Source organism: Pseudonaja textilis, chromosome Z (genome assembly GCF_049901715.1).
Source record: "Pseudonaja textilis isolate UNSWEBS1 chromosome Z, rPseTex1.2, whole genome shotgun sequence".
In the NCBI taxonomy this organism is placed as follows: domain Eukaryota; kingdom Metazoa; phylum Chordata; class Lepidosauria; order Squamata; family Elapidae; genus Pseudonaja; species Pseudonaja textilis.
The window spans coordinates 102299584-102322235 of NC_142008.1; the positions used below are offsets into that span (position 1 = coordinate 102299584).

At 37.5% G+C, this 22652-nt stretch overlaps 1 protein-coding gene across 1 annotated transcript in view; it reads right to left on the reverse strand.

Moving 5' to 3' along the window:
* Positions 1-18310: 18310 nt before the first annotated feature.
* KCNA7 (potassium voltage-gated channel subfamily A member 7) overlaps positions 18311-22652 on the reverse strand; it is a 34914-nt gene continuing 30572 nt past the window's right edge. The window contains exon 2 of the mRNA XM_026710844.2: positions 18311-21967. Within this exon, the coding sequence (XP_026566629.1) occupies positions 21077-21967 (891 nt within the window). The 3' untranslated portion in view covers positions 18311-21076. The remainder of the gene's footprint in view (positions 21968-22652) is intronic.

Sequence of the window (22652 nt, forward strand, 5' to 3'; positions counted from 1 at the left end):
GTTGCATGTGGAAATAAGAACATTATTAAGTAGGATATTACCCCTGGAATGCCTTGAAGTAGTCTCTCTATAAGGCATTGGAATAACCCGGGTGCTACTGAAACTCCAAATTGTAATCTTGTACATTTGAAAGCACTACGATCGGTGACAATAGTCTGTGCCTCCACTGTAAGGTTGTCAACCGGTAACTGTTGATAGGCTTGGGCCATATCTAGTTTTGCAAAAATAGACCCCTTTCCCAGTGAGTGCAACAGATGTTGAATTATTGGCACTGGGTAAGCATTGGTTTGCAAGGCCTTATTTATGGTACAAATCCTGATAAAACCATCACACTTCAAAGGTGTCACAATAGGGGTTTTCCATTTTGCAAAATCTGTGGGTTCTAGAACTTCTTGGGCTATTAGTTTATCCAACTCTGCATCAACTTTAGGTCTTAATGCAAAAGGAACTTTTCTAGGTCTTAACCTGATGGGTGCTATATTAGGGTCCAAGGTAAATGAGATTGGAGTTCCTATATATTGACCTAATTCATCACTAAATACCTCTTTAAAGTCATTTAATAAGGCTTGTAAATTCTGATCCTGAATGGAATGTATTCCAGATACTGTGAGTCCCAAAGATTTAAACCAGTCTAACCCTAATAGGCTTGGTAGGGTGCCTTCTACTATTGTGAGAGGAAGTAGTCCCTCAAAATTTTGAAATTGGATACTAAATTTTCCTGTGCCAATTACTGGAATAAATTGCCTTTGGTAGTCTTTTAGGGACAGTTTGCATGGCTGGAGATGTTTCTTTGTGATGGCAGGAATTAACCTTTTTAAAGTGCTCCAGAATACAATGGATAGCGACGAGCCAGTATCAACTTCCATTGGACACTGCTTTCTTTCTAAGGAGTCAGTTACATGAATTTTGTTAGTGTAAATCTGGTTAGAAAAATTGTTAGGTGACTTAGAATTGTAGGAAGCCCTAGTAATAATAAAACATTCTTTTTGTTTTTGTGATTTAACTTGAGGCTGGTATTGTGGATTAAAGTTTTTTCCAGATTTGCAAGCGCTAGCTATAGGTCCCTTTCTTTGGCATTTTAAACAAATTACATTTCTAAACCTGCAAGTGGATCTTAAATGATTACCACTGCAATTTAGGCAGGTTGTTTATGGTTGTATAGGCTTGTTATCAGGAATCCAATTCTTTCACTGTGGTGGGGGCTGTCCTCTGAGGCAATTTACATCTTTGTTGGTTTCAGAACTTTCGTCAGGGAAACTGTCATCATAATGCATGGCAGTACTCGGTTTGTTTGTAGCATTGCTATTAGAGCCTTGTATCTCAGCAGCAGAGAGAATTGACATTTCTGCCACTTGAGACTCCTCAACAGCCATCTTAAAGGTTAAATCTCCCTTGGCAAGCAAGCAACTTTGAAGCCTGAGATCTCATACACCACATACTAATTGATCACGCAATTGATCCTCGAGATCCCAGAACTCGCAATGTAGTGCCGCTTTTCGGAGGGCGGCCATGTAGGTACTGATAGTCTCTCCCTCAGCCTGTACTTGTCTCCTGAATGCGTGCCACCTCGCAATCCTAGATGGTTTAGGAAAGTAATGATTACTTAAAAGTTCTTGTAAATCTTCCCATGATATTGCTTTAACAGTCTGAGGCACCAATAGGGCTGTGGCGGTATCAAAAACTGCGGCCCTGCAAAAGCTTAAGAAATATGCTTTTTTTTCCTATGGTTTGAAATCTCAGACAAATCAGCAGCATCTAAGAAACAGTCAAAATGATTAATGTAATATTCCCAAGTTTCTGACATTGGGTGGAAGCACGGGAATGATGGAGCAGTCGACATCTTGTCTTTCCTGAGGTAACAAAAAGGAACAACAATATCACTGACTCTGTTCTTCCCCAGCTTTCAGACAGGCATCCCATCTTCGTTGCCAGTTTTGTAGTCTTTTCTAAGAATGAGCTGAGGCAGGTATTAACAAATGATCAGTGTTTATTGTAACAAAGAAACAGGTTACCCACGTCAGCTGATATGTTGCCGAACTGGCTAGTTGATGGGTAACAGCTGATGCCGCCTGACAGCTCCCTTTTATAGTTCGTTGTCAGGCTGCTCAGCCAATAGGAACACACAGAACTCCCACTTAAAATGCGGATCAGCAATGGAACTTCTGTAGAACACAATATAAATGACAGAACTTCTTAATGTTTTTTGCGGGGACTACAATTATTGCCATTACTCTCAGGAAGGCTAAACAGAACTAATAGAAAGAATAGGTTTGTTAATCACCCACTATATCAAGGTCGTGTTCTCATTACTTTTTGTTTCTTAAGGTTTTTTTAAATGTACAAAAATATATAAAAGAAATTCCAACAAATTACAAAAAGTGCAAAAGCAAAATATAAGTTTTAAAATGGATAAATTACATCTTTTAAAATATATATATTCACATATCTTGAGTCATTACTATTTGAAATAATAGTGCTTTTCCAATTTCTCAAAATAATTATCAGCTATTTTTCCTATATAATATAACCAAAATTTGCAAATTTCACATTTTTGGAAATATATGGATATGTATGTGTGTGTGTGTGTGTGTATAATATAATATTATATACATATACATATATATATATATGGATCTTTGGTTGTTTGGGTTTTCTCCCGCGTAAGATTCGAAGTATCTAGGCAACGTTTCGATGAAGTCTCATTCATCATCTTCAGGCTTCTGTCTCTGGCTCTGTGCTTCTCAGAGTAATGTGAGATTGCAGCTGCTTCCTCCTTTTAACTGCCAGTGGGGTGGGACTTGATTGGGTGGGGGCTTGGCTGTGTTCTGATTGGGTGGGGGTGTGTTCTCATTGGTAGGGGTTTGGCTGTGTTCTGATTGGTTGGGGGTTAGCCGTGTTCTGATTGGTTGGAGGCGTGTTCTGTTCAGGTGGGGGCTTGGTTGTGCTCAGGTTAGTCTTAGTTGCTGGGGGATTTGAGCTGGTGAGTTGTGATCTTACTGTTTGGCTTCTAGTTCGTGGTCGTGCTGCATCTTCATAGTGGGTGTCGGTTTGCTTCATGTATGGCTCGGAGGGGTTTGAAGTAGGTAGTGATGCAGCTGCAGTGCAGCTTCTGGTCCATGGTCATGTCTCATCTTCTGAGTGGGTGTGAGTCTGTTTTCTACATGGAAGTGTGGTGGTGGCATCTTGTGTGACTCTCATGGTTGTGGGTCTGGTGTCCTTCTTCATGTTAGGTACTCGTCTGTTCATGAGGGCGGGTTTCCAAATGGCTGGAAGGCGGGAGGTGTCATCTCATTTGTTCATGCTGTGTGGGCGTTTTTCTATCTCTATGGCTTCTCTGATTATTCTGCTGTTGAAGTGTTCGGTTTTGGCGATAGTTCTGGTATTTTTAAAATCAATTTCATGTCCTGTGGCTTTGAGGTGTTGGACCAGGGAAGAGGTCGTTTCTTCTTTTTTGATTGAGTTCTTATGTTCTTCAATGCGTGCACTTATTCTTCTGTTAGTTTGTCCAATGTATGTGGTAGGGCAGGCAGTGCAGGGGATTTCGTATACTCCTTGGTTTTCTAATTCGATTTTGTCTTTGGGGTTTCTTAGGATGGTGGATATTTTTCTATTTGTGCAGAATGCTGTTTTGATGTTGTGTTTTTGGAGGATCTTGCTAATTTTGTCTGTAGTGCCTTTTATATATGGGAGGAGGGCTTTGCCGTTTTCTTGTTCTCTGTCTTGGATTTTGGATGGGGTTTCTTTTTGGATTAGGTGGGTAATCTTCTTTCTTTGGAATCCATTGGCTGTAAGTACGTTGGTGAGAGAAACCCCAACCAAAATCCAAGACAGAGAACAAGAAAACGTACATTTTGTAGGGTATCCCATACAGTCACAATAGAATATTTTGATGAATCCATTTCAGTCTTGTGTCAATTAAACCAACTGAACATTTTGTACAACTTGCAAACTAACATTCCACTACTGGATATTCTGATTTTTGTTCCATATATTAAAAATGACACTGATTTCAAATTTAAAAATATTTTATTATTATTTTAATGCAATATTGGTTTAGTTTTGGAAATGGATTCCTTCAGAAAAATAAAGCATCTCAAATTTCAAGTTGAAGCATCAAGTTAAAGAATCTGGTCCATACATGCTTGAGTGAACTATGTTATCGTTGTTTACATTACATGCTTATCCACGGTTAATTTAACTGTGGTTTTCTCTTTCCAATTTCTTGGGTTCATCTGACAATAAACTTACCACATGAGCTTAGTTTGCACAACTTATTAAGAAAGTAATTGTGTAGTTTATAGTTCAGGGCATTGTACAAAAACAGCTATAGGATCCTATGAGAAGCTGAATATTAATTTCTTTAACTGTTTCATTGCCTACTTCCTGCATCTGATGAGGAGAGTATGCAACATTTTGTGCTACAGATTTTAAAGACACAACTAAAGGTGTCCAAGTTCCTAATAACAAAGAAACAGGATCCTGAAAAAATGACTGAGCTGCAGAAAACACTAAACTAGAACGTACTACTAATGCATCCAATATGTTTACACCAGTGTTTTGTGTGAATTGTAGAATTAAAGTAATTATGTAAACCATGGTTAATAAACACTGGGATAGAGTTACATGAAAACAGCTACTTTGCACTGCAAAATGAATGATTTGTTTAGACTTGTTTAGTGTCCCTTATCACTGCTATATCAGAAGTTTTCCATATATGATCCTCTTGGCTTTCCTTAGCAAATCATTGCCTCCAGTTTTATTGGACAATAATCTACAAGTATGATAGCTATGCTATAGTGGGAGTTGTCATCTAAGACATCTGGAGCATGCTACTAAGAAGAATTGCCAATATGGGCATACTGCTCATGATGCACATTGTCCAAAGACTTGAGATATGGTAGTGTCTGCATTTATTTATTATTTTGTACCTTTATCATTTTGATAAATAACTCAAGACAGCTAACAATGCCACAACAGGCTAAAAGTCTCTAGGGAGCAAATGGGTACAGGTTTCATTGGTTTGTCCTAGGAACACCCCTTTCCTAAGAGGTCTGTAGGGGGCATGCATAAGCACACCAATGTGCCTACTGTCCCTGTCCTATTGTTTCTTTTATTTTTCTTATATGTATCCATGTATGGATGTTTTTACATATACCTATTATCTTGTAAGCAATTGACAAACCAAAACAAATAAATAAATAAATAAATAAATAGATATAGATAAATAGATAAATAAATAAATAAAAAACAGAGGTGAAGTTTCCAGTTCTCCACTAGAGCTTTTGATTAATAACATCTTCTAATAACATCTTTTATTGTGATGCCAATAAAACTGTAATAAAGACACTTTATATTCATGCCACTAGAAGGTTTTTAAATCACCAGTGGGGAAATTACCTGAGCTGAGGATCTTTCTTAGTTTCCCCATCCTATAGCGTGACCTTCAGGCAAGGGAGAAACCCCCTCCATTTTAAGTAAGCTATAGGTCTCCTTTTAATGTCACAGTTTAAATCATTTGCCCAGGAAGGGTCTGAAGGGTTGCTGAAAGGAGGTAGGATTGTATGTGGGGGGATGGGGGCGGGGGGTGGGGGGAACGGGCATTCAGAGCAGTAAAATCCGGATGCCGCACATGTTGCTAAAATGAGTTTTGATTTCTAGAAACAATAAAAAGAAGAAATAGAACATGTTCACAGTTAATATGACTGAAGTTAAGGTCCACGAACATTTTAGCGAACACAGCTAAGGTGGACTGCTAACAAACATAGTGTAAGATCAATGAAAAAGATCCCTCTTACGTTGACAGAATTCAAATCATTTAGTATAATCTAGCTGACTGCATGGATGATTTTATGATACAGATAGTCCTTGATTTACAACTAGTTGCTTAACGACCATTCAAATTTGTAATAGATCTACCTGGGTGGTATTTATGACCCAGATTCAAAGTTATGACAGCCACTCCCTATGAACTCACTTTAGGTACCTGTATTTACAGTTCTTTACTGTGTTCCATAATCATAAAACTATGTTTCATGACAGTTTTGCTGAAAACTGCCATTTACTTTCAAGTTTTGGCAAAATTATGATAAGTGATTCAGTGATTCACTTAATAACTGCCACAAAAAGCATAAAATCTATGTTTTATGATGATCACAAGTTATGACCATGATGGATAGACACCATTACAATCGTAACTTGAGGACTACCTGAATGCAGAATTGTTAGACAATCTATATGCAAAATATTTTTTTATTTCTTATTGGCTAGTCATAGTTGCTAGGTGCAAGCACCTTTTCATAAAGTGGCAACCAAACTTTTTCACAGAATAATTGTGTTCACACATAATGTTGAGCCATAAGAAATTATCTTCAGACCATTATATGGTCTTTTTGTGCAATATGTAACCAGCCAATAAAGGAATTAATCTTTAGGCAAAGATAGATAAGAACCCAGAGCTTCCTTTCTACAGTTTTTGCTCCCTACTCTCAAATCTCCCTCTGATGTTGCTGCCAAAGTTTGTGTTGTTCTAAAAGCCAATGTTAAGAAATGAAAGATGAGGCTGGAGTCTACGCTACCCTATGATAGAGGATATGCTCCTGGCTCCTACTTACCTTCTAGGTTTCCTTCTGCCTTGTTCCACTTTCTCTCAGTGCTGCCTGCTGCTACTAGTACCTGATGATGAGAGTAAAACAAGAGAGCTACATACCTCTTGTTACTCCATCCAACCAAGACCAACACATCCCTTCCCATGCAATCTGGCAGTGAGGACAAACTGCTGCCTATTGCTCCCAGGAAGAAGGAAAATGTAGGGTATGACAGGATTTTTTGTCATGTGTGGCAGATTAATATGGCAAAATTAGCAGTTTAGGGTGCAATTCTACACCCACTATTTCCATTATGCCGTTATAGCGAATGTAATTTTTGAATGAAATATACAGAATTGTGTTGATTGCATAAGAAATTTCTTGGATCTCTCCAGTCCACTAAGATCTTTAATTAATTTAATTAAACATAGAAATCTGAAAGCACACTGGAAATGTCTCTGACCTAACACTGTAGTAGTAGATAATGTTTAAATGTTTGGCTTTTCCTTATCTTTAAATCATATATAACTCCTTCCCCTCAGGAGTACGTTTCATGCTTACATAATTCAAATCCCTATCTTTGATAATTCACAGTCAAAAAGTAACCATAAAAGAAGAAAAGAAAACAAGGGAAGGGGGAAATCTATGCAAACATGCAACAAATTATCTTATCAATTGGACAAGAAGACCTCCAAGGTCCCTTCAAACTCTGCTATGCTATGCTATGCTATGCTATTCCATTTCATAGATAATTGCTTGTTCCCATATTAGACCTTTGGAAGAGTAAAATAAAATGTGACAATAGGCATTGTCTTTACTAAGACTGGTTTAAGAATTACAAAGAAGAAAATACATTTTGAACCTGACAGAGTATTTTATCCAGCCTTCTAAAGAATCTTCTTGTTCAGTTGCTAAATTGTGTCTCCCCCCCCGCCCCCGCTCCATGGACCACAGGCACTGTCCAGGCACTCCTGTCATCCAGGGTCTCGCAGAGCCTGCCCAAATTCATGCCCACTACATCAGTGATGCTTTCAGTATTTCCCAACATCAGGATCTTTTCCAATGACCTTCACTAAAGAGTCTTAGTGAACTATAAAAGTGTGTGTTCCTTTATGCTCTCTTAGTTGCGTTTTTTTACAGCAAACTAATGACAGCATGAGAAGCTACACCTGGCAAAAACTTTCCTTTCTTTGCAACTTTCAGAGGCACAAGCACTCTCTCCAAAAGTGGAGAAATAGCAACCTGGAAGAATCATAATGGCAGAATCCCTATATCAACATACACTTTCCCTCTGCCACCTGGCAGGGGTGCATCTGAGGTTGACTGACAATGCCAGGATTAACCACACAATAGAAGCAATGATAAGATCTTGCAGTTGGCCTCATCCTCTCCCCTTTTGGGCCCCAAGGGGATTTGCAAAGTTGGCAAATTTTCTACTCCATCATGAATATGTCCAGGAGAAAAGGATTAATGGAACCATGTGTAAAACCAAGTGTGCATGTTGAAGGCAGAATAAGGGGGTGTGGTGTGTGGTGAGGCAGAATTTACTTCCGCAAAGCACTCAACTGGAAAAGTTGAAAGCTGGGGATGAATTCCACAAGCTACATCAAGGTCCTTTGAAAGACCAAAATAGGAAATATCCTGCAATAAAGCACGCTCATCTTAGAAGACTGGTCTAGGATGAACACTAAAAGGTGGAAATAACATCAGCCCCACCTGTTTTCTTTCTATATAACATGACTCCTTGCTAAAATTAGGTGGTAGTGAAGTAACTTCATCTGTTGAATTGCTCTTACTCTTAAAAGCACAGAAAAATTAAAAGGGACAGTGTGGGAAGGAGGGTTGATTGATTTGTTTGTTTATTTATGGGCATGTCTCATTTTTCTGGTCAGTATGTTTTTCAAAGATAGAAAATGCAAAGTGTAAATATTTTAAATACAGATGCAGCTTAATCAGATGAAAACACAGCATATCAACCGACAACTCTCCTTTACTTGGTAACTCTCAGTAACCAGTAACTCTCCTTCAATAATCTAAACTCACCAACATGTTGTAAATGTTGCTGAAATAAAAGTGATTGCTTCTGCGAGAAGGGATGGTGCTAAAATGGAGCTGAGCTGAATTCAATCTCCTTAATTTGAGAAATTCCACACTTTGGAAACAGTGACCTTACTGTGGTAGAAATGACCGGATTCGAGAAAGACTAAATCTAATTGCATAGTAATGGTAGTTCTTGTTTATGGGCTTATGGGCCTGTGATGTTAGACTCCAAGCATGTTTACTCTCTTTTTTTCAGTTCTCACAATATCACAGAATGCTAGGCTAGAGGGGCATTATGGGAAATTCGTAGCTAAATCTAGTAACTACATCAGAACTGGGTCTGTAGGATCCTGGGTTTGTAACAGCTATATAAGGGAATTTGGTGATCAGCCTTGATTTCTGGATTGACAAGAAGTAATGGGTTTTAACGAGATAAGTAAGGAACACAGGGTCATATTTCTCACTTCTAGATAGCACTCCTTTATGGATCTGGATAAATGATGTTCATTAATTTGCCAAAAATAAACAAACTCTACAAGGTATATTTTCATTCCATTTGTAGACATTGTCCCCTACTGTGCACAATAGGAATTACAACATTTCACTGAGGCTTAAATTTTGTCTTTCTAATACACAGCTTCATGGGCTTAAGGTTACCAAAATAGAGACGGAAGGTGGGAGGAAGAGGAGAAACCTGCGCTTGTATAAGAAGCATTACATGATGTCCTACTTAGCCAAAAGGTTCAGCTTTCCTATATAGTATGAAATTATACAGACCCTCTTTAAAAAGAGAATATTATAAGGGCCTTCTTTTTTTGAGTCATCAGAAATTGCTACCTCCAGTTGGCATTCAATTCCACTTTGGGCTTTTCCCATATCTAAGCCAAGAAGGAGGTAACCCCCATTTCTCTCCTTAGCCTTGTCTTGTGTTTCAGGACAGAGCTATTCTTAGCTACCAGAAGATGCAGCTTGTTTATGTTGGAGGAACAAGTTTGGCCTCAGCTGACAGGGAACCACATGTGATTCCCCAAACCCAAAGTTAGCACAAGGCATGGCATGGGGTCAGGTAACATCGTGAACTTTCTTTGCTGCCTACAGTGACCTCTCCCTTGTGGCTCCACCTATCTCCAGCCCAAACCATCCATTACTAAAGACCTATGTTGGGCCCTTCCTTGTAGCAGCATTAACATACATTCCTTGTGTCCTTCAATTGGCAAAAAAATATGTCAACATACCATCACTTCATCACACCTTGAAAATGTGGTCTGGCAATGCTGCTGCCCTTACAAGAAACTGTAGGACATTTCAGGACAACAATTCATGCAATGCCCTACTTTTTACCTAGCATTACTTCCTAAAATGGGAAAAGCAATCAGCAATTGTTCTTCATATAGGTGTACAGAGTGGGCTTGGGGGCTTCCTCCAGGCTCCTTCTGCACTCCTGGTATGCCTTATTTATTACTTATTTATTTTTACTTACTTACTTTTAACACTGACCTATATCAGTGGTGTCCAAACCACAGTCCCAGAACGAAATCAACCTCAGCCCACTTAAAAACAAGCAAGTTGTATAAGCATGATCCTACTCTCACCTGCTCCTCTCAGAAATCCTGTGACAAATCAACTGTACAGAACTAAAAGGAAGTATTTTTATAAGCCTGCCCAGTTCCCACAGGACTGATATTTCTAATCCATCCAGTGGAGGCAGAGCATTTGTGAGCTGTGTAAGGTTGTGTCCTCAACCTGCCCCCTGGCATTTCCTACTACCTACAAACACATGTATTTTTCTTCTTCAGTTTTTCACATATTCATATTATTGACAATCTCTCCAGAAACTGGTAGACCAATGTTAAAAATCTGTTAACATTTAAAATGTTAAAACTGGCACAAAAGTAAAACTATGTTAAGGAATGATCTCATTACTGGCAGGACCAGAAAATATTCTGTACATATGCTCCTTTTGGAGAATCAGCTGTCTATTTAAATATGAAATATTATTAACTACCAGGAAATTAATAAACCCATATTTAAAAATAGAAAATGTATAGAGTAAAACTGATTATGGAGTTTTAATGAATATAGTGATTGTTCTTGCAGTGTTCTAATTCCCCAGAAGATCAATGTTCCTATTAAAAAACAGAAAAAATAAAAATGATGCAGAAACCAAGTATATGAATTTTCTCACCATTTGAACAAAATACCTGTAGATGTTGGGAATGCTTTTAGTAGGTTTAAGCAGCCCACAGAATTGGGCAGATGCCTCTCCTGCCTGTGTCCTTCCCATCTCTATCAACAAGTCATTGTAGATGGTTCATACATGTGTCAGAAGAAAGGGGGAAGCACCATTTTAATAGGCAAACAACTGAATAGGATTTCTGCTTCTCACTGACGTAGTCCGGGGATGAGATGGAGAAAGTGATATCATGAGGATGTCTCTTAAAAAAAAGTAAGTGGGGTGTCATAGTTATGCTATGATTAGGGCTCATAGATGAGTCCTTCACCTCTAGTATATAGTGTATTAGGATAGAGCTACCCTATTTGGTGTGCATTATCAGGATGACTACAAGATGGGCACAAAGTGATAAAATTGTGGTTATCTTTTCAAAGCTATTTAGTATTTATCTGGATTTTGGTAACCCAAATATGCTAACCTTACAATCTGCAGTTTTAGTAAAGAATTTCATCATATTAGCTATTTACACAAATTTTTAATAAGGAACTGGATTTAAACCATTATTTTTCTTTAGATATTAGGAAGAACTTTTTGAGGATAAGAGCTGTCAACTCCTTCAAATCCTGCTAGGTTGCCTCACTGTGGCTTGAGTTGGGAGGGGTATTTCTGGGAGGGATGAGCAAACAACATCAGGAGTGTATACTAAGAATATATATTCCTAATAGGGTCACTGAAAGTGTGAAGGTCATCCCAGCTGCCTAGCTAAAGCAAGCAGACACTGGCTAGACATTGGGCAGTAGCAATATAGAAAGATGGTGAGGTCGATCATCACTTCAAAGGTATCCTTTCCTACTAGGTAGAATGTGGGAACAATAAATAATTCCTATATCAATCAGGAACCTATATCAATCCTGTCAACCAGTGAAAATTGTGTCATAATGTACCACTTTTATCACTGAAGCTCCTTCAAGGCAGGTTAGGTATATATCTAAAATGCACCAGCAAAATCTGTATTAAGCTAAAGTTTGAACTTGAGTACTTTTGAGATTGCTTCTCCTTCTGATTTCATTATTTATCTCACATTAAATAACTTTGCCTGGTCCCTGCAATCAGAAAATAGATTGGACTCTAGAATCTAGTGGATTTTGGAGTAAAACACCTGGTGGGGGGGATATAATTTCTGTATGCCAGCAGTCTGAAGAAAAAGCAAAGATATGGGGAGGGGGAGCAGAGTGGGCAAAGGTCGATCTATAGAAAAGAAAAGAAACCTCCTTTCCAATAATTCCTAATTTTTCTTCTTTCTCACACTTAAACATTTTGGTTTTATAGACATGGTACAAATTGTGAAAAGATTAACATCCTAAAAACAACAGTAAGTCATGATAACAATATGTTACTTTTTTATGTATACACCTTAGTTCAGGTTCAATCTCTTCCAGTAGTGTTTAATACTGTATACTCACCATAGATATCTGAATTTAAAAGTATAACAAGGCCATTTGTGTCCTAAGGCAGTCTTCAACTGACCTCAGCCCAAAGGTTGAATTATTTTGCAATTTGATAAACACCTCTTTCCTCTGTAAAAAAACGGCAACATTTTAAAAATATATATATAAAGCATGGTTGCCTCATGATATTAAAAATCTGTAAGATGAGGCAGATGGATGATTTTGCCTAGAAACAGGATTGGCTTTGTAGTCAAATTAAGATCCTCAAGATCTTAATCCAGCATAACTTTTCACCAATAGTCCATCCAGAAAAATTATTTTCAATGGAGATGCTCTCATTAGCTATCTGTTCATGCTATTCCCACACAGTAATTTTTAATGCCTAGAGCTAACTTAATATTTTACTTCTCAGTCGTAGTGGTGTAAAGTCTTTTTTTTTTTTTTTTGGCTTGAGCCTGTCTGGAATTCAAGCTGTTCTCACAGCTGATATTTAAACTTTGCTACCTCAGCAGAGCGGAGTAGATGACTCAACTTCCAAGACAGTTTATAACTTGAGAAAAGAAAAGGGGGTTGTTGAGTTTGACTGAAAGAGGTTCATTATAGATTGCTCCTGAACTAATCAATGGCCTTGTTATTTGCTCCACCCTCCAAATTAGATACACATTTGCACTGATATACAGTGTTTTGGCTTAGCCTAACATTTCAAGCCAACTGCTGGAAATTATGATTAAGCATACCATATCCTAAGGTAATAGCAGAAAGACTGGATGAGAACAGTAGTTAAACTGTTGGAACAACACTTGGACAACCAAGATTCAGGTCCACAGAATGCCACAGAAGCTCATTGGGTCATTTTGGGACAGTCACTCACTTTTAGCCCAAATTATCTCATGATGTTGAGAAGATGGAGTATTCTATATGCTCTGAACAAAGCAAAACAAAAAAAATCAGGATATAAATAAAAACAAATAAATACTTGGTCATTATATTAGAGAAAACATACTGCATTCACCCTCTATTTTTCAGTAAATAACCATTTACTTGTAATTTATGGTAGATTGATAAAGGAAGCATATCTTCATAACAATGTACATGACAGCTGAAAAAATATATATGATCCTTTATAGTAAATGGCAAAGTTCTGTAACAATCTGTTTCTGAACATCCAGAATTCAATTAAGTCTTGTTGCATGATTCAGAGGTATCTGGTTGGATCTCACTGAATAGATCCAACATGTAAACCTTCTCTTCAGATAAAGTTATGGCCTAGAAACCAGTTTTGATGAAGAAATTTAGATTCATCCCCAATATTGATGATTCTATTTGTACAAAAAATAATACATGATCCTCTTTCCTCATTTATCAAACACATTTTCATTTTTAAAGAGGAACTTATACAAGAGGTCCTGTTTCTATTCATCAATGGAATTTCAATTTTCATTCCAAAACAGAAGGAAGAAAAAAAACTAAGCTAGATGTGAAAAAGACAGGGCAATTTATCCATTTTCTAAACCAGCAACTGCTAACTATATAGAAAAGTGTCATTTAACCAAAAATATCACAAAATGACAATGCTCCTTGACTATTGCCTAAATATCTGAAGATAAGGAGCCTTCCTGAACTACCTCTGCTGGCAAGATATCAGAACTATTTGTAATTAAATACCTTGAAAAGTTGAAGTCTCATTAGAAGCTAAGCGAATTATTGATGAACATCTGTCAACACTTAAGATTCATTTGGTTAAGTGATTAATGCAAGAAAAGAACTCTTTGTGACAAAGAATAATTTAAGGATCCTGAAGATCCTATTTATTGCTTAAATAAGAGTTGGGTCAGAATTGAAATCAGTGAAAAAAGTTGCCCTTTCTTCTTGTTTTCTGTTGGTCCAAGATGTGGAGGGACAGATTTCAAAAACACATAAGTCCTTATTAGTTAACAATATTGTGGAACAGCTGCGTGGTAGTAACAACTTCTTTAAACTTAACAGCATTCAGATACTGCCATACTACCTATACTTACTTGAAACAAATCTCTCTGGGTCCAGTATTCTACTTCAGATAATAATACTTAACACATCCCTACTAGAGCCAGGATGTACCTTATCTGCCATGTTTTATAGTTAAGATTTATTATGTTTAACTTTGAAGAACCCATCACTTAAGCAGCTAATTCTCAGCTTTTCAAAAAAAATTTTATAGAATAGCTCTGATAGGGATGGGGATGGCGTAGATTTGTTATTAGACTCATTTCTATGGCAAGGAGTGCTTTTTTTTTTTAACACACACAGTTTTTCTGTTTTTTTTTTTCAGTGCTGGGAAAAGCATTGATTGAATTTCCAATTGTTCTGCAATTATTAGTTAAAAAAAAAATCTGTCAGCCTTATTTACTAAAATAAGTACTCATTACAGAAGCAGCTTCAGCCATATGCACCTCTTAGATCTGAAGAGTAGGAAAGTTGGTTTCTGCTAAGTCAAATTGTTTTTGACACTTTCTAAACCATGCTTAGTTGGATTGACCCAGACTCAAGACACACACATAAGCCCTAAATCCTGCATGGGTGTTTATTAAAAATAAACATATAAAAATATGAGTGCTTCCTATAGTCTGTCCTATGGCAATCACTATGCTATTATTACTTTATCAAAATTACTGTACTATTATACCATTCAATATATTATACTCTATTACTTTTACCTATTAAAGGTAAAGGTTTCCCTGTCCAGTTGTTTTCAAATCTCAGGGGCAGGGCTCATCTCTGTTTCTTAGCTGAGGGAGCCAGTGTTGTCTGAAGACAATTTCCATGGACATCTGGCCCACATGGCTATACCCCAGGTGCATGGAATGTTATTAGCTTCCCACAGAAGTGATCCGATTGATCTACTCGCATTTGCATGCTTTTGAACTGCTAAGTGGGCTGGGTAATGGGAGCTCACAGCATTGTGCAGGTGAGTTCCCATTACCCAGGTGACAAACTCAGCATTGTGACCCCATTACTTTATTCCAATTTATAGGTAGTCCTCAACTTATGACCATAATTGGAAGCAGAATTTCCATTACTAAGATGATTGTTTAGTGAGTTATTCCCAATTTTATGACCTTTTTTCCAGTTTTTAAGTGAATAACTACAGTGGTTAAGTGAATCACATGGACATCAATTGTCCCTCACTGATTTTGCTTGTCAGAAACTGTCTGGGAGGGTGGCAGATATTGATCCCATGACCCTAGAATGCTGCCAAGCACTTGATTTTTTTTATTCTGTGTCTGTGGGATGCTATGAGGGCTGCAAGTGTGCGTATGGTCATAGGTAAGTTTTTTCATTTTAATTTGAACAGTTGCTAAACAAATAGTTGTTAATCCAGAACTACTTGTAAACTATGATCTACACTAGGGTCTCAAGCTTGGGAACTTTAAGACTTGTGGACTTCAACTCCCAGAGTTCCTCAGCCAGCTTCTGGCTGAGGAACTGTGAAGTTGAAGTCCACAAGTCTTAAAGTTCCCAAGCTTGGAGACCCCTGAGCTACACTATTACTATTATGGATCAACAATGGCCAGCATGTAGAATATATTTTACCATTTTTTTAATATTATACTTTGTCTTGCTGGGCTTCTATATTTTTCTTCTCTTTTCTTCTCATTTTCTCTCATTTGGCTGCTTGTTTATAATTGCTGGTGGTTGCCAAGTTGTAAGATATACATTTCCTGTGCCCCGCCCACTTTCCCCACCTGTAAGAAAATAACAATAAGAGTTGAAAGGGATCTTGGAGGTTTTCTAGTCCAACCCCGTTCTAGCAGGAAACCTATACTATTTCAGACACATGGTTGTCCAATCTCTTCTTAAAAACTTCCAGTGTTGGAGCATTCACAGCTTCTGGAGGCAAGTTGTTCCACTAATTAATTGTTCTAACTATCAGGAAATGTCTTTTTCATTCTAGGTTGCTTTTCTCCTTGGATAGTTTCCATCCATTGCTTCTTATTCTGCTTTTAGATGCTTTGGAGAATAGCTAGACTCCCTCTTCTTTGTGGCAACCCTGAGATATTGGAACACTGCTATCATGTCTCCCTAGTCCTTCTTTTCATTAGACTAGACGTACCCAGTTCCAGCAACCTTTCTTTATATGTTTTAGCCTCCAGTCCACTAATCATCTTTGTTGCTCTTCTCTGCACTCTTTCTAGTGTCTCAAGATATTTTTTATATCGTGGCAACCAAAAACCAGATGCAATATTCCCAAGTGTGGTCTTACCAATGCATTATGAAGTGGTACTAACATTTCACATGATCTTGATTCTATCCCTCTGTCAACACAGACTAGGAATGCATTGGCTTTTTTGGCAGCTACAACACACCGCTGGCTCATATTTAAGTAACTGTCTTCTAGAAGTCCAGGATCCCTTGTGTTGTTATGACTATTGAGCCAGGTATCACTATTCTATTTCTGTGCATTTGATTTTTCTAGACTAAATATAGAGCCTTATTTTTCTCATCATTGAATTTTATTTTGTTAGATAGAGCCCAGTGTTCAAGTCTGCCAAGATCTTTCTGTATCTTGAGCCTATCTTCTGGAGTGTTGGTTATTCCTGCCAGTTTGATATTGTTTGAAGATTTAATGAGTTCCCCTTTTATCCCCTTGTTAAAGTTGTAGCTTTACTGGCAACTCTGCCTAGGCCAGCATTTCCCAACCTTAGCCAATTCAAGATGTCTGGACTTCAATTCCCAGAATAACATTGATGGCTAGAGTATGGTAGTTGAAGTTCACTCATCTTAATATGGCTAAGGAGAAAAAGAGGGCAGCACAAGTACCTGCAGTGTTGTTCAAGCCACATGCTAATGGCTTCTTTGTTCTTTCACATGATAATAATGGCTGCAGCGCTACAGGCTTTCAAGCAGGTTTTCCAGTTGCACCCAAAGTAATTGAGCTGAGGTCTGCCTGAAAGATCCTGGTACCCACCTCCAATGTAATTTTAATAGGGAATATATAATGCATGATAACATTTGACACTGATACTGATGAACCTGTCAATCCAATTTAATCAAAGAAACCAAAGAAACTATAGACAAAGACACATTTACTTTATCATTATAGAAGAGAAGGTTAGCAAAAGCTAGTCCAGTATCCTTTTTCCATCAATGCCTAATTATTATTTGCTGGGAAAAAAATTGTAGAGACTTCAACATTGATGGTACTGGGCAAAAGGAGGGGCACTCTACATTATACTGCTGGATGTAAAGTTTATCAGTCTAGCAAATGTGGAGCATCCCTAATGACTTTTTGCAAGGCTCATCATGAGGAATGCTGGAAGTTGCCCTTTAGTAACATCAGAAGGGCAACAGATTTCTCAACCCACATCCAACAGGTGTTTATAATTACCTCATTATCCAACAAAAGCTATAGCAACTTCCATCTGGATCCCAGCTTTGGAATGGTTACATATGTTAATTTCTTCCAAATATTTTCTAAGCTTTTACTCTAATCCTATATGCATAATGGTTGAGTAATAAAATGCAAGTACATTTCTGGATGGGACCATTTATAAATATAGTCACCGTGACTGTGCTTAGCAACTACAGTGCAATTGTTTTGGTCATAAGTTACACTAGTTACTGAAATTATGCAGAGAAATTACATGCTGCTCAAAATGTTTAAATTACAGCTGGCCTAGACAGTACTCTATTTGTCACCTATGTTCTTGGCAGAGGCACTATATGTCTAAAGAGCTACATGATATACATACTGTATCATGTAACTTTGAGATTCCTTCACACAGAGCATTTATGAGTGACAAGATAGCAATCTCACCAGAGTAATCCTTTTCTTTTGAATTCACTTTCATTGTAATAAGTATGCCTTTGCATAATGCACGGAAGGCAGATAGCTATTTCTTCTCCCCCTTATACACACAATAGTGAAATATGGGGCAATCCAAAGAAGTCAACTTGTAGAAAATTTAGGACAAATAAAGATAATTTCTTTAGACAATGCTTAACTAATCTATAGAATTTCCTCCAAAAGATAAAAATAAAAAGTCCTATTTTAAAAAGAGACAAATTTATAAGCAGGGTTCTCTTAGTACATTTAGCCATAGTGTGTTTTATTTGTCTTATTTTTCAGCAACAAACACTATTTACAAATCTCCTTTTAAACATAGTTTGTCATTAAGTTTAAAATTATAATTCTGTAGTGTTTTTGCTCTGCCCATTTCTGTACTAGTAGAAAACATGAATAATTTTAAAAACTAAATTATATCACTCATATGTGACAACTCTATTAAAGCGTTGGTTTACTGCCAAGTCAAACCTCGCTCAATCAGTGTTTTTTTTTTTTTTTTTTGAAACACTGGATATCAACTTTCAAACTTCCCAAGTTTTATAGGAGCCAAAGTCCAACTTACTCAGACCATTACTGAAAACAGATACTGGGGTAGATAGGTGTTGGTCTGGTCCAGCAGGCTCTTGTTATGTTCACTCTGGCTGACCCATTCCATTTGCTGAACCTTCCCCTTCCAAGAGGAAGATCCAGGAATCCTGTCTTCTTGGCACCTCTTCACCGTACTCTGCCCATTCTTTTTAACAACATATTCTACATAGCACTACTTTGTCACTATATTCCTGATTTAAGAAATGGGCAGGAGGATAATTTAACTGTAGCTATAATATTTTTAAACTTACAACATTATTCACTTACCAGCCATTTCTATTGTATTGCATTTCTGTTGAGATATTTGTAGCCTCTGTACTCACTCACACAACTCACACTATTGTTTAGATTCACTTATTCACACTCTGTTCTTTAAGCTTAATTGAGCTTTTTTATTTACATAGTTCTTTTTGCCCCACCTTAAGATAAAACAAGTATAATTAAGAGAAAGTGCTATTGTTTGACCAAAAATGTAAACGCTTCCCTTTCTCTCATTTTAAGACTAGTGTAATACAAATTTTATTAAGACAAGTAAAAGTTTCTGGGAAATGAGGGCTAGAGAGATCTTTCTCTTTTTCAGTTTAACTTTTTCCCAGCTTGATGGGTATTTATTATTAAGACTTTCAGAACCACCCTTATTTCCATTCCCTATGAATATTTCATGGGTTAACTAAAAAAGGATTTATCTTTAAAATTTAAGCCAATCATTCCCAGTCTAGTGCCATCTATAACTATTGGTCTACAGGTTTAAAAATTCCAGCCAGAAAGAATAGAGCTGTAATCTAGTGAACATGGAAGAGATAAAGTTGGAAAAAGCTGGTATTTTAAAACATGAAGTAAAAGAAAGTGCTTGAGAATAGCTAGCAGAAGGTTAACTTGAATTAAAAGCTAAGGCTTTTAACAGTTATCTAGCTTTTGATGGGAAAGGTCTGTGTTCTCCCTGAATGAATTTGACAGTGGTTAAATTGAAGCAAGAGGGTTTTTGTTCCATAAGTATAAAAAGCAATGGAAGGGCACGATGAATTGTGCATATTTGTAAAGAAAGACTGTTGAGTTGTCCAGGAACAACTCACAATTTTTTGGCACCATAGGTAAAAGAAACAATAGTGCTGAATGAGGGATTAAATAATAATCGGTTGCTGCTCCTTAATGATATTCTAAGGAGAGTCAGTTTGTGATTAAAGCACCAGGCTAGAAACCAGGAGATTTCTGCCTTAGAGATAAAGCCAGTTGGGTGACTTTGGTCTAGTTGTTCTCTTTAACTCTAGGAAGAAGGTAATAGAAAACCATTTCCAAAAATCTTGTCAAAAAACTGGACAGACTAATCCTAGTAATTAATATGAGTCAATGCTGTCTCAAAGATGCATATGTGCACCCACACGGTTGCTCATTCTAAGCTCCGTTACCCTGCTTTTTTAAAGTTGAGCTGGTTTGAGGTATACCGTAGTTAACAGGGTTGATCTTGGTTTTAATGTTATATTAAATTGTCGCTTTTCTTTGTGGAGGACTGAACATGGAAGCAGAAGAATGTGCTAAGAGGAGGGTTGCACTAAATTTCAGAAATAATAAAGTAGTTTCTAAAATTATACAACATTATACAACTACTACAATTTTGCTATTGCTTAAAAAACAAGTTTCAAAGTAAATTTCCAGAAACATGAAGACAATTTATCTGTTGTATAATCTAAGTAAAGAAGTCCTATGTTAGGAAAGTAGGCTGATGAAAAACCTGTAGTAGTAGTAGTAGTAGTAGTAGAAGTAGAAGTAGAAGTAGTAGTAGCAGCAGCAGCAACAGCAAAAGCAAGAGCAACAGCAGAGCAGCAACAGGCCTTCTCCTAGAGATGTATTTACAGTTCCTTATTAGTATGATGACAATGTTGCCTGTAATATCCTGAATAAAAAATGACCGCCTGATAGCACTCCCTTATTTATCCCCACACTTGCTATTTGGGGTCTGCTTGTCCTGAGTATGTTCCATTGAACGATCCAGCAGATGTAACCCAAGAACACAGTACTGTGGTTTCTCTTCATGCTCTTTTGAGTCACATAAGGATGGGAGGTAACAGAGTAAAGGGAAATAAAAGAAGCAGAAAGAACCTTTTTTGATTGATTGCAACTCCAACTTAAGAAAGAACAATATGGCACAATATGGAACAATATGTGTTCGTTGAACTGCTTCTTTGCAATTAATTCATTTTTCTTGCTATGTATAAAATCTGATCCTTTGGCAGCCCATTGTAACTTGTCCCATTCCAAACCCTCCCCTCTAAATCTCTGAACTCAGTACTAGTTTTAAGCACAACAACAGATCAGACTTCTGGCTCACAGCCTTATTATGCAGAACTTTCAAGTTAAATATGCTGAGATGAAGAAAAGAAAGGCATGTAGCAGACAAGAATTGCTTGGGCAGATGAGATGATCACACTTGGGTCACAAGACGTTTGTTGGGAACTTCTGAATTGCCTGTAGGCACCATACCATCTAGAAATTCTGAATTGGGTACAATGAGTTCTTTGTCGCCATGTTTCTCCCTATGTAGAGCTTTCTCATGGACATGAGCTTTCCTTTGGATGGCAGCAAGTTCTGGGGATGGTGGTGGGGTATATGGACATGTTGTAATGTGGGTATATTGACCTTGATCTTCACAATCAGTTTCTCGGTGATAAAAGTAGCTGAAGTTGGAAACAATGACAGGTACTGGAAGCGAGATAGTGAGTACTCCAGCAATGGCACAAAGAGACCCCACAATTTTGCCTCCCATAGTTTCAGGGTACATGTCACCATATCCTACAGTCGTCATGGTAACCACAGCCCACCAGAAGGCAGCAGGGATGCTGGAGAAATTTGACTTGTCATGATCAGCTTCTGCAAAATAGACAGCACTGGAGAACAAGATGACTCCAATGAAGAGGAAGAAGATGAGCAAGCCTAGTTCCCTCATGCTGGCTTTAAGCGTCTGACCTAGGATTTGCAATCCTTTGGAGTGTCTGGAGAGTTTGAAGATTCTAAAGACTCTCACCAACCGGATAACTCTGAGGATAGCCAATGACATGGCAGGTTGGCTTATCCCACGTTGGCGTGCAAACTCTGTACCAAGGGCAACAAAGTAAGGTATGATGGCTATAAAATCAATCATGTTCATGATATTCTTGAAGAAAGCTGGCTTACTTGGGCAGGCTGTGAATCGCACCAGGAGTTCAAAAGAGAACCAACAGATGCAAATGGTTTCCACAATGAAGAAAGGATCTTCAGAATGAGCCTTTGTTGGCACTGCATGTGACACACTGGTATTCAAATGATGGTAGACAAGCTGTGGAAAGGAATAAAAGGAAAACAGAATGACTTGGTTAAAGTTGCTTAATTACTCTGAAGGAGGTGAAAAATGAGAGTTATAGTACAAAACATTGATTTCAATAAGAAGAGATGGGCTAAATTGGTGAGCATACTAAAGCAAGTTTTTTCAACCTGGAAATGTTAAGATGTGTGGACTTCAATTCCCAAAATTCGGGGAGTTAAAATACATAAATCTTGAAGTTGCAAAGTCTGAAAAACATCACTAGAGATTACAGTAGAAACAATCTCAGAAGGCTCTAAAATTGAAATGGCTAAGCCACTATATAACTCTTTCTGAAAACATCAATATTCTTCCAAAGAAAAATATGCCCATATATTGAATTCACAATTGTCACATTATCATCATAAACACTGCCCTTGAATTATATTTCCACTGTACAGGTAGTCCTTGATTTATGACCACAACTGAGCCCAAAATTTATGTTGTTAAGTGAGACATTGGGTGAGTTTTGACTCATTTTACAACTTTTCTTGCCACAATTATTAAGTGAATCATTGCAATTGTTAAGTTAATAACATGGTTGTTAAGTGAATCTGGCTTCCCCATTGACTCTGCTTGTCAGAAGGTCTCACAACTTGATCACGTGATCCCAGAGCACTGCAACTGTCATAAATATGGCAAGCATCTGAACTTTGATTAC